This window comes from Vanacampus margaritifer, chromosome 13 (genome assembly GCF_051991255.1).
Source record: "Vanacampus margaritifer isolate UIUO_Vmar chromosome 13, RoL_Vmar_1.0, whole genome shotgun sequence".
Classification (NCBI taxonomy): Eukaryota; Metazoa; Chordata; class Actinopteri; order Syngnathiformes; family Syngnathidae; genus Vanacampus; species Vanacampus margaritifer.
The window spans coordinates 21,288,741-21,304,772 of record NC_135444.1 but is presented as its reverse complement, the minus strand read 5'-3'; the positions used below and the strand labels follow the sequence as shown (position 1 = coordinate 21,304,772).

The window sequence follows — 16,032 nt, the reverse complement described above, 5'->3', positions numbered from 1 at the left end:
ACTCAAAGGCAGGAAAGACGATCGGGCCCTCGCCGCCGCGCAACAGGAAGTAGCCGCAGTCCGTGTTATTGTGCGCCGCAGGATGTTTGGCCGCATTTTTGACACTCCTCACATTCCTCGCGCAAGCTTCTGTTTTCCTTAAAAGTGCTCACCTGTGTGCGAGTAGATGAACCAAAGCGCCCCGGTCAGGAGAGCGCCGATGGCGAAGGCGGCGAAGGCGATTCCCAACACCGTCGGCGTGTCTAGTAGGTGCGGCGCCGTGTCTGGGAAAAAAAAAAAAAAAAAAAAAAAAAAGGATGATCAATGATTTAGGCTTTTATCATCTTTTATGCATGCTTGTAAAATCGGCTGCATGCTCCAGAAAATAACTTACTTTTATTGGTTGGATCATCTGGGGTTGCTTGTGGCGGTGCATCTGTGAAACAGAAATCATATAATGTTTAAATATATTTATGACTTTTTAAAATAAATACAATATATATATATATAAAAAAAAATACAGCAATACACATAGAAAAACAAAACACCCAAATTAAAATGTAGTAATATTTATAATACAGTATAGGAAGAAAATACTTATAAACTCATATAAATAAATAAATATAAGCAAAAATACAATACAAATGCATAGATATACACAAAAATATGTTAAGAAAATATTCATATAATAATAATACATTTTATAAATAAATACATTTTATTTGAAGCACCTTTCAGGACACTCAAAACATAAAAAAATACATAACCAAATATACACAATTTACTCAAAAATACATTTAGTATTTCTGAAAAACAAAACAAAAATGTATACAAAATATGGAGAAAAAAAAAAATGGTTTACACAAAATACAGGAAAACCAGATTTGTATGAATGTTTAACGTTTAAGTTTAACTATGTCATTTTTTGCATTTTAAAATGACAATAAAATATAGACACAAACAGGCATAAACGCAGACAATTTTAAAAATAAATATTTAAAAATTCAATATGGTAATACGACAGCACACGCGGAACTATACAGAAATATATATATTAAAAAAAAAACAATACATAAAATGCATTTCTCTATCTTTAAAATAGATTTAACAACATGAACTTTAACATTTCATATACTGTGTATCTATACACTACTATATTAAAAATATGTATATATAGTAGGGACTATATTTTTCAATGTGGAGTGAATGTAACCTTGCAAACATGAAGCATGTTGTTGGTGAGCTAACGCACCAACAAGCTGTTATGCAGCGTGCTGATGAAGCTCTTCTTTTCTGTGGAATGTGCTGTCGGGGTCTTGAGCGATGGAACCTCACCGGGTCGGCCATAATGTCGCCTGGCGCACGTCCAAGTTTCGCCCGAGCACAATGGCCTCTATTCTCCGACGATGTGTTTTTCATTAGGCCAGATAGATGATCGGTCATCACTGGAGGGCACCCTCGCTCGCATCAACAGAACCCCCCCGGTGAACTTGCAATGCGAGCCTCAGAAATCAGAACCAGTGTTCAACGGTGTGCATCCAGTTGGGTATACAAAAACGGACATTTGTTTTGTTTTGGGGGATTTTATGTCGAGTCAACAAACTTTGCTGACATCGACCACAAGGAAGGCGGAACGTTTAAGTTCAGCTAAGTTCATCTGAACCACCACTTGAAATTCCCAAATGGACCTTAAAATGGCCGCTTCAAATCAAAATAGCAGATTTCTTGTTTGGGTTAGTCCATTAGCTTCTTGCGACTTTTTGTGGGTTTACTCACAACAGGCATGCTTCCTAAATGTCATGCTCATAAGTGAAACTAATAAAAAACAAAAAAAACATCATTGACTTGACAGGACAAATCTAAAATGGCTGATTGAAAGCAAAATGGAAGACTCCCTGTCACGGCTTCTTGAGACTTTTTGGTGGGTCTGCTCATGACAGACATGCCTCCGAAATGTCATGCTAAGAAGTGAAACAGTTTGTTCCAATCATCAAGTTGTTGTGAATATTCCTACATTCCCTAAAGGCACCGTATGTTCATGTGGGTGAGAGAGTGACTGGTGATTGGAGGAGAACCAGGAAGTGACGGTACACTGCCACACAACATAAAGCCTGGCATAATGCGGCCTTTTTTTCCAGCTAGCTTAGCAACATGCTCACCACCGCGTCTTCCCCAGGAATCGAACGCCGGCCCGTCCAACGTCAACACTGGCACCGGCGCTCCGAGACGGCGGAAAAAATAAAAATGTCGTAAATCCGCCAATGTCGGTACGCGACGTTCCTCCAGGATTCTGCTCACGCTACAAGACTTCCTTAATGGAAACCTTGACGACTAACACGTCGTATAATTTGAAATTTTCATAGTCTGCAACTGAGCAGGAATTATATTGATTTTGAAAGACTCCAGTTGGCCAACGTAGCAGCGGCGTACGTCGCACATTCATGCATCTCCATGCAATTTTAAACAACATTTCGAGAGCATTGTTTTCCAGCAAAGTACTGTAAAAGTAAGAAGCATAAGTAAAATGTGAAGAAGACAAAAGTAAGAGACATGCTGACGCCTCAACGGGGGATGTGCGTGTGTACTAGTGACATCATCACATGGACGCTTCCAAAAGGTGACGGCCGATAATTCGGGGGTGGGGTGGAGGGTGGGGTGGGGGGGCGAGATTATCTCCTGGTGGAGTAGGATGAGTGGCTAAATAAGGAGTGATCTTCTAGGACTAACATCCACGCACATGCACACACACACACACACACAGGCACACGCACACACTGGAGTGGGTTGGGAGGAAAGGGTGGGGGGGGGTGGTTTGGTTTGTGGGGGGTGCAAGCCGAAGCTGCTAAGTGAAAACAACTGGAGCTTAGTGCTCGTATGACTCCTTTTTCCAGCTCTCCCTCATCGCGAGCCAGCAGCCAAAAGCTGGGCCTCAGCCACGCGCGCACGCACACACACACACACATACACACACACACACACGCGCTTGTGTACAAATGGTTGATGTAAACAGACAGATGATGACACGTAATGAGGAGCAGATGTAAGGGAGGTGATGTTCACTGTTGTGTGACTTCATTTCTGACACACACCACACCACACTACACTACACACTCATTATCCCTCGCACACACACACATGCACACTGCACAACATTCAGACTCATACGGGACATTTTTACTGCGTCTGAAAGCACCAATATGCAATTAAACATACAATCATTGTACATAAGTCAGTTTCACTGACAAATGTATTCTGCCCTGTAATTAAAGGACAATCAAATACTGTAGTGAAGTGCTATAAATTACAATAAAGCTGAGTAAAAAAAAAAAAAAAAAGCCTTTTTTTTTTTACGTTAATTAATGCAAAGCAACCAGAAGTACAGTAAACGAAATTAGCGTGTGGTAAAAGTAGAGTAAAGGAAAGTAGTAAAGCAGAATAAAGTAGCGTTGGGCGAAGTAAAGCAAAGGCAAGTAAAAGTAAAGCAGCTAGAAGTAAAAATATAGTAAAGTTAAGCAAAGTCAACTGAGAGTAAAGTAGCGTGAAGTAAGACAAAGAAGAGTAAAGTCAGGTAGAGCAAACAAGACAAGATTGAAGGAAATAAAAAGAAAAGTAGCAAAATGAGATAACAGAAAGTGAAAGTAAAGTAACTTGAAGTAAAAGGTACAATGAAGCACAAAGCGAAGTAAACGCAGAGGAAAACAAAAGTGAAGAAAATGAATGCAGTGTAAAGTCAAAGTACACTAAAAAAAAGTATATGCAAAGTAGCAAGGAGTAAAGTAAAACAAAATAAGCCAAGGTAGAGTAAATCAGACTAACGTAAATGTAAAAGTAGTACACTAAAAATAGTACAGTAAAACAACAAAGTAAAAGTGGACAAAGGCAGAAAGTAAAATAAAATACTGCAGTCAGACTAGAGTAACGTAAATGTTGAATAAAGCAAAGATGAATAAAAGTAGCATGACGTAAAAGTGCTGTAATTAAGCCAAAAGTAACGTAAAAAGTACAGAAAAGCAGAATAAAAGTGTGCGAATATAATAAGTGTGAAATACATCAAATCAGAATAAAGTTAAAGTATCACAAAGGAAAGCAAAAATAAAGCTGCATAAAATGAAGCAAAAGGAAAGTAGTAGAGTGCAAACAGTACTTTTACTTTATACCTAAAATCACTTGGCACAAGTATAAAGTTGACCAAGTGAAATGTCTCAAAGGGGCTTCTGGTAAACTTTCCACGGGAAAGAAAGTTGCGTTTGGCAACTTTCGACATTTTGCACAGGAACACCTTTTGAAAAAAATTCTTACTACTTCCTACTTTTTTCCATGAAGAACAAAACAAAAACAAACAAACAAACAAACAAACGTCGTTCTGACCTGTCATATGCAGTGGGTGGTCCCCGTCCAGCAGGATGAGGGCTTTGCTGCTGGTCCTGGCGTTCATCATCATGTTGAGGATGTCCCCCCCTTGCAGGGAATCGCACGGCCTGCTCGCACCCACGCACTGACCAAACAAACAAACAAACGTCACAAAACGTCCAAAAAGTTGACAATCAAACGGGAGCTTCAGGAGTAACAATCAAAAAACACTTTCACACAGAGACAAAATGTCAATTTTCCTTCCTTCAAATTTCCAATTTTTGTGTTTTTGTTTTAAGCATTAAAATCGAGTGAAAATGTAAAAAAAAAATGTTTTTTTTTGGGCACAATGTCACAGCCCAAATCTTGACAAAAATGAAGCAGTACTTCAATACAACATTGAGCGTCAATCAAGGTGCATACCGGTGCAAGGTGAGGGTTGGCATCATCGGCGCACGGCGCCATCGTGCAGTGCAGGAAGAGCCGCGACGTGTTCAAGTCGGACTTGAAGGTGAAGCTGAAGCTCTTCTTGTCCCTCTGCGCGTTTTGCCGGAAGCTCAGCGAGCCGTCGGTGGGACAAACGGTCTCGATGAGCGTGTAGGACGACTCCTCTTTGGGGTTGGTGTCGGGCGAAACGAAGCACGACAGGATGTTGAAGCCCACGTCCGCGTCCGATGTTGTTGACGTGATCTAAAAGACAACATCGCACGTTTGTCCATTCACTTATTGTCTTTCCAAAATGAACGAGAGGTTTCAAAAGGTCAGATTGACGGTTAGCATGGTTTTAAAAGTCAAGGATTCAATAACCGCTAACGAAAATATGAAAAACTGATTGCAGAGTTGAGTAAGCAGGCCGCCTCTTAAGTTCATTGCCTCCATTTAACTTTTTTGAGCAGTTACACCCGAGGAAGGAAGAGCGGGTAAGGGGAGGGCGGGATCTAGTGAGACAAAAGAGATGTCATGCAAACGCCAACATACTACACAGATGTCCTTCTGGGCTATTGATTTAATGTGCATTTCTGAATTTCTGATTTCTAAATGGTGCCAGCAAGTGCTAATTAGCCCCAAGGACAACATGAGTTGCACTGATCTAAAAATAGCTCACCAGTGATTGGACACTGTGCCTTAAAATAAATAAATAAAATAGATTGTGCATACTGTAAAAAAAAAAAAAAAAAAAAATCAATTATTTAATAAAAGCTCATTTAAGAAATGTAATTTTGATATTTCCGCTCATGGTCACGGACTGCTTTGAAAATGGGTCAGCAACTTTCACCTTACGACATATTCCAATTCAACGAAGTAGATTAAAAGGCCATTCAATTTTGTTAGATTAGATAGAAATTTAATATCCTGTATATTATCTAATATACCACCAAATAAAAAAGTCCACCAAAGTGTACAAAGTGACCCAGCTAATTAATTCCACTTTCTCAAAGGTCAGCAAAGGCCCCGTTGAACTCCAAAAAAAAAAAAAAAAAAAGCCCGAGAAACAAAAGCGGCCCTTTTGGCGCGAGTTGCACCTCGCGCGTCGAGGTCAGCTCTCAGCACGGTGCCACTTCTGACGGCCAAGAAGCTGGCGGCAAACACACAGAGCTCTTTTGTTGGCTCCCGCTGATAGCGTCATGAATCGGCGCTTCAAAGGCCAGTGCGTGCCACCTCCCTTGACCTTCTCCAAGTAAATATTTGCCGGGATACCAGGCAGGAGGTGAACTCATGAGCGGTGGTGGGAAGTAACAAAGTACAAATACTTAGTTACTGCACTTCTGAAGATTTTTCAGTTATCTTGCAAATTTATGACATCACAATCCGGCCAAAACCAGCTCACGTGGTTATCGGTTGTGTTTTGTGTTTGCGTTTAGGTCCATTGAATTACTTATTGTGTAGTCGACTAGGCAAAAGTAGGACCGGGAAGGGCGAAAGTTGTCCAACGAGAAAGGAGACGAGCACAAACCTCCACGAAAACCTTCTGGTTCTGCGAGACGGTGTTGAAGGCCTGGCGGGACGGCTGCTTGGAAGGCGGCGCGTCGTACAGGTCCATGCGGAACGAAATGTTCACCTGCCGAGCTGCACTCCTTCCTGGGATCTTTTTGGGCGTCGCTTCCGTGCTTTTCTTGCTTTCCTGCCGGTACGTGCAGTTGAACTGACAGGAGAGATTAAAAACAAGAGAAATAGCAAATTTGATTACATTCTTTAAGAACTTGATGGGAAATTTGGTGCGTCATTATAAATTTTGCCAGTAGGGGGTGCATGAATCGCTTGTTTGACACATAATTGAAGAGTTTGCAAACTTTGCTGCCACGTGCCGCCCATAAGCAGTCAAGAAAGCTACGATTAATTAGCCATTTAGCGTAATCCATCTGTCTAGCAAATGTGGTTTTAATTTAGTTGTGATCGGACAAAATCTGTAGGAGGAGTTTGCCTTAGTGAAGGGCCCTGGGAAGAAACCCTAAAATGGATGCTTCAAACCAAAATGGCAGACATACTGTATCTCTTTTCTGAATACAGGACATTTACATGCCTTAAGAACAACAAGTAAACATAAATTGAGGACTTTAAAAGTGATAGACTACATTTTGTTTGTTGTTATTACCGTTATGATTGACAGCTGATCTCTGGGCGGCATCCTTTCCAGCTCCGCAGCCTCCCTGGGGAAGAGAACCTCGCCGGATTCCTGGTCCTCGTACTCCAGGGGCCCGCCGCTCCCGTCCTTCGACTCGCTGTGGCTTATCAGGACCTGACAGGGAAGAAAAAATAGATGCTAGTGTCCTTTACATTTTAATAATAGTCGTATTGTTGATGTAACGCTTATCTGAGGTCATGTCAGTCCAAAAATGAAAAATTTGCATCGTACGCGATACACAATGAAGAATTCACCGGTTTCCTGTCGCACTGAACGCCCCCAGAGAAGGTCATGAGGGATCCACTCAGTGACAATTCATCTTTTTTGGAGCAGAGTTCAAAGTTTATCCCCCCGCGCTACACAAAAGCAGCACTTGGAAATGCGCCCAGGTTGTTAAAATTGCAGCGGACGGGCAGACAGACAGACGCATAGACGTCAGGCAGGATGAGCAAACATCCTGGATGCTGTCCACCATAACGCAGATAACAGAAGTCTAACACCGCAAACACGCCACAACGCATCCCAAGAAGGGGTTCTTGGAAAAACAAAAATCCTTCAAAAAGGGAAGCTTTTCAAATAAAATTATTTCTATATTGTTGAAAGATAATTCTTATACAAAACTATATATATATATATATATATATATATATATATATAAAAAAATTCTCAGGGAAAAATTTACATTTTTTTTCCCACAATGCCCCCCTTCCTTAAATTATGATTTTTTTCTTGAAGGATTACAAATCAAATTTTTTTTTCATAAAGATGTCAATTTATTCTGAAGATGACCACATTTTATAGTAAAAATCCAACTATTTTTATTACCAAAAAATGAAACAAAAACTTTTTTTCATTGAATTAAAAAAATAATCAAAAGATTACTATAAAACAAATCTAATGTTTTCACAACATGACTTTTCCTGGGGAAAAAAAGATTTTGTTGAATTTCATTTTTAAAATTTGTGAATTTATTCTGAAAAAAAAATCCAACCATTTTTTTTCGTAAAAATTATTTTTTTCTTGACAAATACGCAACTTTAAATAAATATAAAATTATGATTTTATTCTCAAAAAATGTAAAGTCAAACATAACATCGAAAAAAATTTACTTTCAAAATTAAAATGTATTATTGAAACATACATTTTGCTAAATCAATTTTGGTTTCTTAAAAAAAGACTTCTTTAAAAATAACTAAAAATAAAAATATTCCCCGAAATTATATTGAATTTCATTTCAGAATACACAGTACAATATTGCAACAGTATCATGAAATTACAACTTTGTTTTGCCCCAGAGGAAGTCACATGACTTCCTACTCGTAGAAAAATAAACAAACAAAATTGCATGTTGATGGACTCACAGTGTTGATGTGGAGGGCGTTGGATGTTCCCTGCAGGGGGTAAACGGTCGTCTGGCAACCGTTGGGCAGCGTCTCCAGCGTGTAGTGGGTGGCGTTGACCGCTGCTTTGCATTGTGGGTCTTGAAGCGTCAGGTTGGCGTGCGCAAAGCCATTGGCCTAATTGCATGGCAACCACAATGACATTTTGCTATCATAAGCTGTACCTAATAAAAAGGCCAGTGACGTTCCGGACTCACTTGGAGGCTCTCCTTGCTGATGCTGACCACCATCTTGGCGTCATGGCACTGCACGACGAGCCCGACGCTGAGGACGGCCCGGTGCTCCTCGGGTTCCGTTTTCTCCCAGGGATGCTCGTCCAGCAGGGAGGGCGGTGACAGGTGGGGCAGGCCCTCTGACATAGGCGGAAAGAACGGGAAGGGCAGGCCCGAGCGCCGTGGAGAGCCCCCGCCACGTCCGCCAGGGGGCGGCCCTGAGTTGCGCATTATGGACAGCTCCGGGGGTAGCATGCTTTCCGCGTGGTCCGACACGTCTGGAAGAAGAAGAAGTTCAATTTGTTCCATCACTACATTTAAATGAACTCATATTCCATTAGTCAGTTTCAGCCTCTTGCTGTGATTTCAAAACAAACACACAAAAAAGCCATTTGTTATTAGAAAAAAAAAGTGTTTTTTCCAAATAAGTTGCAATCATATAAAAACAAGGACAGGAAAAAAAAAAAGTTGGAAAAAGTCTTTTTATTTATTTATTTAGTTTTACAAAAGTCATTGTAATCTACGACTAATGTTACAAAAAAGTTTCAATGTTGCAATAAATAAAAAAAATATATATAAAAAAAATATTGCAATGGTGCGTTGATAAAACCACATTTTTCAAGAAGAAACCTGAATTAATCAGAAAAGAATTCACTTTATTTTTGTTTCCGGGGAAAAACATAGTACAAGAAAATATAAATGCATATAAATGCATTGCAATAAGTTGTGACTTTTTAAAATTTAATTTTATTATTATTGTTTTTTTTTTTAGGAAGAAAGTACTTATCAGCAAGATTAACAAATTAATCCAAGAAAAAAGGTGAATCATAATTAACTCTTTGACTGACAGACGTTTTCAGAAAAGGGATGCCGTGGGTGCCAGCCGATTTAAGCATTTTTGACTGATCTTTCAAGGTCCACAGAAAATTATGTGTTTGGACTATGGAAACACACATACTACCAAATGAAAGATTGGACTCTCATCTTTCATCAGAAAAAATGTTTCTACCTTATTCCGTTTTTCAGTAATCAACAATAAAAAATGGTTAATTTCACCTCTGTTTTGAAAAAACGTATTTTAACGTCTTTGGCAGTCCTCCATAGGATTTTACTAAACGTTATTTAACATTTTTGGCAGTCAAAGAGTTAAACATTTAATATTTTATATACAACATACATACAACTACGATGTAACATATTTAATACTCAGAGTGCTCCAAAACTCTAATGTCGATGTAACGTTCTATATAACTCTAATGTTCCATATTTACACATCTAATATCCCATACAACTCGAATGTATCATATTTAATGTTTACAAACGGTTACCTTGCTGTTTGAGCCACACGTTGAAGTGGTTGGCCACAGGTGTGTTGGTGTAGGTGGTGACCGGGCCGTAGTGGTGCTCCTCAGCCCACTGGATCAGCGCCTGCGGCCCGGATGGTAAGTGCTGCTTGGGGGATTTGGACACTTGCATCAGCCTCTCCGTACCTGAACTTATGCTGACGCTATCAGAAGCCTGCGCGGGAAAAATGTAGTTTTTTTGTTCAATTCCAGGATTTTCTCCCCATTTAAATAAACGGATGTGGCATCAATTCATCCCAATTTACTTACCACAACAGTGAGCTTGCCCGCCACTTTGTGGGACTTGATGACCCAGTTGACCGACTTGACACATTTGAGCAGCAGAACCACATCACGGTGGAGCGGAGCGTCGTCCTCCAGCGGCCGCAGTTCCACTATCACCTCTACCTGGAATGCACTAGACAACCACAGGGAGCTTGATAAAAAAAAAAAAGAAGTGCTATACCACTCTAATGTAGCTTTTTACATAATTTTTTTGTGCCTATACATCTGTAGAGTACCATATTTGATGTTCTATACAACCCTAATATTTGCATTACAATCAAGGATGTGATTTGACCAAAGTGAAATTATCTGAAAATTTAGCCGGGGGTCTGGGGGCCGCTGGCACCCAGCTAGGTCCAGGGAAGCCCCCCGGAGCTCATGGGTTTTCCGTGTTTTTAAGTACTTTCAATGCACTCACATGACAAAGAAATAGACAAAACAACAGCATAAATTTTCAATGTATATTGAACTATCCCATATAATAAAATGGCAGTTTTAGTCAACTCAAAATCAGTCACATTCAAAAACATTGGACTGCCTTTGCTTTTAAAAACTATCACTGAGAATATCATCATATCTAACTCATGTGATTACTAAGTTAACACATAAATAATGTTGAAGAGTTCAAATTTCATGAACAAATAATTGTATCATGACCAAATGAAAAGCAACTCATATTAGAGCATACCACAAATGTCTTTGTTATAGCAGAAGATGTTATCTGTCGAAGTCATGTGCATACACAATGAACTACTATAAAAAAAAAATTAAAAAAAATCTGAATTTTTTTTTGGGGGGGGAGATAAAAAAAAGCGGAATTCCGCGAATTAGCGGAAAAATCACATCCCTGTACAATGAATGTTTTTGCAATAGCAAAAACACGTACATAGCAAATGTTCTATACAACCCTAATGGTGAATATAAACTGAATATTTAATGTGCGTGCATCTCTAATATTGACATGATGAATGTTCTATCCAACGTAAATGAAGTGCAGACCTGCTGGAGTTGGGCGCCTGCAGCTCTACGACGTGGACCTCCTGGTCGTGGTGGGCCGCGGAGAGGACGCAACCTTTGGAGGCTTGAGGCTCCACGTAGCCGCCGAGGTAGTTCAGGGACAGGAACTTGTTGTCGATCTTGCACGTGTCGGAGAAGAGAGGATCTGGAAAAAAAAAAGAAAGATGGTGGTTAGTCCTTGTCGACGATCTGTGTGTCTCATTATGTCCATCTGTGTGTGTGAGGGTCTTCAGGGGATTTTTTTTTTTCTTCCCCAGGTCAGAAGGAGCAAGGTTAGCATCTGGTCCATATTTACTTGTCTCCACTTTTTCTTCAGCTTGTCATCTGAGCTGTACTGCCCAAGCTTTGGTTTGACGGAAAAGCGCTAAAGACAACAAACCTTGTTGTGTTTTCAACATCAAAGAGCAGCTGAAGAGAGCATTAAGAGCTTGACTCCTCCATGCAGAAAGACGAACGCTTCCTTATTTGGCAAGATTTTTTTAAGTCCTAGATCATCTTTGAAGGACCTTTGGAAATGACAACCAAAATGGCTGACCTTTGACCTTTGAGGCAAGGCTTCTTGCGACTTTTTTTGGGGGGTCTACTTCTCTATCTATATCTAAGCGAACAACACACAAGCCTGCCACGGCCTTTAAAAAAAAAAAAAAGATCGTCAGGAAGCCTGCAGGCATGTGTTGCGGAATGTTGGGAATTTCACCTTCTCCGACTTTGATGTAGATATCTTGAGTCATCCGGAGCTCGGAGAAGGAGGTGATGGCCCCGTACATCTTCTGGGCCCAGCTGAGGAGGTGCTCGTTGCCGTGGGGAAGCAGGAGCTCCTTTTGGACCTGACAGGAGCGGGAGAAGTTTCCTGGCTGGAAACGAACCTCAGAGCCCTCGGGTACCTGAAGGAGGAAGGAAAACATGGCGCGTTACAGGAAACACATACTTTATCGAGTCAATATGAACACAGAGGTAGCTTAAAAAAAAAAACACAGTGAATATTTTTCAGATGCAATGTAAAAAAAAAAAAAAAAGTCACGCAAAGAGTCAAAAAACAAGTAGTGGTCTCAGAAATGGAATATTCAGTCTGTGGTCTGCTGGATCTGTGCCGGCCGCGCTTCATTTCACAGAGATAAACATCGTTCATTTGTTCAAACATCACTCTGCGAGCGGCCTGCTGCATCCTTTTCATCTCGGAGTTAGCCGGCGTCGCATTCCGAGACGGAAACACGACGGGAATAAGACGTCTTCATCGGCGTACACGATCACATCCCAAAACTCTTTGACGTTCACTACATTCTACAAAGATTTTTAACTCTTTGACTGCCAAAAACATTAAATAACGTTTAGTAAAATCCTATGGAGGAGCGCCAAAGACGTTAAAAGACGTTTGTTTCAAAACAGAGGTGAAACTAACCATTTTCTATTGTTGATTACTCAAAAACGGAATAAGGTAGAAACAAACTTTTTTTTCTGATGAAAAATGAGAGTCCAATCTTTCATTTGGTAGTATGTGTGTTTCCATAGTCCAAACACATCATTTTCTGTGGACCTTGAAAGATCAGTCAAAAGATCCCCACGGCATCCCTTTTCTGAAAACGTCTGGCAGTCAAAGAGTTAATTGTCTTTGATGTTTACAAGCTTTGATTGGATTTGTTTACACAAGACTGTCAGCACTCTTAGATAGTCTTTGACGTTTCCAAGACACGCATGTTAAGTTCATCAAATGCTTCTTTGATGTTCATCAAAGACTGGAGTTCACACAAGATTTTCAAACTAGAAATTTATCCAAGACACGTCGATTTTCATTCATGTTTGTAAATTAAGATTCATCTTAATCTTTGACATTTATAAAAGACTCAAGCAGTCTTTGGCGTTTAAAAACAGATTCATCCAAAATCATAGATTGTCTGATGTTTAAAAGGGCAAATGTTTACAAAAATACGTGTAGCAACCATGAAGCATTCGAAAAAGCTAGCATAGCTACTATCTGATGTTTGGGAGAATGTGAAATTGTCTTGTTTACAAAATGAGCTTCAGCCAACACTTGTTGACAAAATATGTACGTTTGGTTGTCCTAACCCTGTCGTCTTGTAATGATTAAAAACACATCAGGTACAATGGAAATTCGAAATGTGCGTCTGGGGTGTCTGCGTTAAGCCATTTAGAGTTTATCAGTTAATTTGCGGGAATAAGCCTGTAATTAGTTGGAATTAAATTGTGTGTATGTGTGTGTGTGGGGGTGGGGGGGGGGGGGTGTTAGCCTGAACGCCAAATGAGCTGTAGGCTTTCCAACCTCAGGAATTTGACGCAGCGAAGCCAAGGAAGCACTTGAACACATTCCCTCTCTCGCTCTCGCCCAATGCAAGCCCAGCCGACGGGCCAATGGGACCCGGAATGCTGGGAAGCACGGCGGCGAACTTCCAGTTCGTTCCACTTGAGTAAGATTCATAAATGGCCTATATGGTGCTACACAGCAGTATGTTTATATGAGCAATAATGACTACAAATATTAAAAATGGCAGCACAGTGTGAAAAGCGGTTAGCACTCTTGCCTCACAAGAAGGTTCTGGGTTTGAATCTTGGCCTTGGACCAATCGAACCTACGTTGATGTTTTCAAAATATTTAAATATTAAATACTTTATTAACATCAACGATGGTTTTAAACTCTTTAACTAATTCACTCCCAGCCATTTTCACTGAAGCAATCCAATTCGCTCCCGGCTGTTTTACTGGATTTTGACTGATTTTGCAAGGCCCACAGAATATTGTGTTCTAGTCGCCCTAAAAACATGGAACCTCCCAAAAGAAAGATTAGAGTCTCTTCTTTCATCAGAAAAAAAGTATATTTATATCTGTTTCCGTTTTGCAGCCATTAGCATTAGAATATAGCTAAGTTTCATTATTATTCACAAATCTGTTTAGGTGTTTTGATGAATCGTTTTGAAATAGTCTTTGAATGTAACAAAAACACTCAGTTATTCCACAGAAATGCCCAAAAAAAGAATAGCTGGCAACTAAAAGTGTAAAAGTGGGACACGATGCAATGGCCGCAAAACGCTAACACGCTAATTGAATCCTACTGCAGACAGAAAACGAAGCCATGTGTTCCAGTATTAACTAATGCTGTCTCCAATAAAAACCTAAACACGCCTCTGTTGCATTGTTTCCATCATTACAGCGACGACAAATCCAAGCGCCGAACCAAACCAAACGTCTTGGCCGACAAACAATGGGCAACGCGAGCCAGCAGTGCAAAAAGAAAAGAAAAAAAAAAAGACAAGAGTTTATTCCATCAAGACTCGTAAAAAATATTAACCTCCTCCCGCCTAAATGCAACAAGACTCGACCGCAAAAGTCAACAAGGCCGGCGCGTCCCTAGAGAGAAGCAATCGCTGGCCTCGTGTCAGCGCTCGCTGATTGACGGCCAGAGCCGGAGAGGACATGTTTTACAACAAAAGCCCCACTTTGGCCTGTTTTTTCAGGAAGGGAAAAACTCAAAGGGAGTCGGCCAACAGCAACAGCGTCGGCCTGTGAAGCGTTTCCAAAGGCGGCCGGGCGAGCGTCCGCCGAACTGGACGACCAACGGCGACTCGTGGACATCCAGGAAAAAAAGTCCCGGTCCAAAAGCCGTCTCCTTTCCCGATCGCGTTGCTCCACGCGCTCACCGTCAAAACTCCTTGGTGACACCGCAAGGGGCTCGCTACTCATAAAGTGTGGGAATATGCTACGTTGCTAACATTCTGTGATAGCTAGCGCCATAAAAATAAAAATACGGAACCCCCACCTCCAAACATTAATGAATGGGAGATCGAGTAAAATAAATAAATAAATAAGACTCATAGAAGAGCACATAAGTGTCAAGCTGTCTAATAGCGTGCACGTTTAAATGGTGTTTAAAATGCCCAAATGTATAATTAGTGTTTTTCGCATTTCCCCTGCAGACATCATTAAACGGTTAACTAATGAAATAGCGCTGCGGGCTGCGCTTGTGTGGGATTCTTTAAGGAAATGTCATAGCCTTGAGAAGCCTCAAGCATCTGGGATCCGTTCTTTCTTTTCACTGGCAAACATTTTACAATGTGTGAGTCACCATTTTTAGTGACCCATCAACATTCATTTACATAAAAAATTGTTTTTTTTGCAAGAATCGCAAGCGTAACCAGAAGTAAAACAAGAGGGAGACGACGGTTAAAACGGCCTCTTGCGCCTCTCAAAGACGGCCGTCAGCTGCGTTCCGTCCGTCGTCGCTGCCAATTCGGCGTTGACGCCTGATGATGGCCGGCTGGCAGCTCTCACAAAAATACAGACACTCGTGATAAGCTTTCATCTGTTTCGAATGCTCGTACTTTCAAGCACAAATATAAAATAATTTATTTTTATTTTTTTTACAATGGAAAAAACAGTGGAACATTACTCAACTGTGAATATTTTGGGAATTGATTTTTGCTATTTGAAATGTCAAATTTGAATAATAAACACATTTTTCAATTAAGGGTATTTACTAATTAAATATTTTATTTTTTTGAAAAATTACTAGTTGAAAAAGATTTATGGGGAATATTTTTAATGTATGTTTTAAATTATAACATACATTAGGACAAAAATAGGAGTATTTTTAAATACATTTTTTTTTAATTAAAATAATATTAAAAAAACCCCGTTGACATCCAATTATGTTTATTTCCCCCCCATGAATAATTAAATAAACGAATAAGTAAAATAAATATTATTTTAATAGTATATAAAAATATAAATGTTTTTTTACAATTGTAAAAAAATTTTTTTTTAATTGTAAAAATAAAAAATGAATCTGAATTGCAAAATAAATTAAACATTG

The 16,032-nt window shown here is 39.9% G+C and overlaps 1 protein-coding gene across 1 annotated transcript in view; it reads right to left on the bottom strand.

Annotated features, from left to right (window-relative positions):
• The window catches only part of tgfbr3 (transforming growth factor, beta receptor III), a 48,029-nt gene that overhangs the window by 5,006 nt on the left and 26,991 nt on the right, over positions 1–16,032 (bottom strand). Inside the window, exons 5-16 of the mRNA XM_077584879.1 lie at positions 11,907–12,093; positions 11,192–11,354; positions 10,178–10,325; positions 9,893–10,082; positions 8,550–8,842; positions 8,314–8,469; positions 6,923–7,066; positions 6,284–6,472; positions 4,753–5,019; positions 4,348–4,474; positions 374–415; positions 153–263 (exon numbers count right to left, since the gene is read on the bottom strand). Coding sequence (XP_077441005.1) covers positions 153–263; positions 374–415; positions 4,348–4,474; positions 4,753–5,019; positions 6,284–6,472; positions 6,923–7,066; positions 8,314–8,469; positions 8,550–8,842; positions 9,893–10,082; positions 10,178–10,325; positions 11,192–11,354; positions 11,907–12,093 — 2,017 coding nt within the window. The remainder of the gene's footprint in view (positions 1–152; positions 264–373; positions 416–4,347; positions 4,475–4,752; positions 5,020–6,283; positions 6,473–6,922; positions 7,067–8,313; positions 8,470–8,549; positions 8,843–9,892; positions 10,083–10,177; positions 10,326–11,191; positions 11,355–11,906; positions 12,094–16,032) is intronic.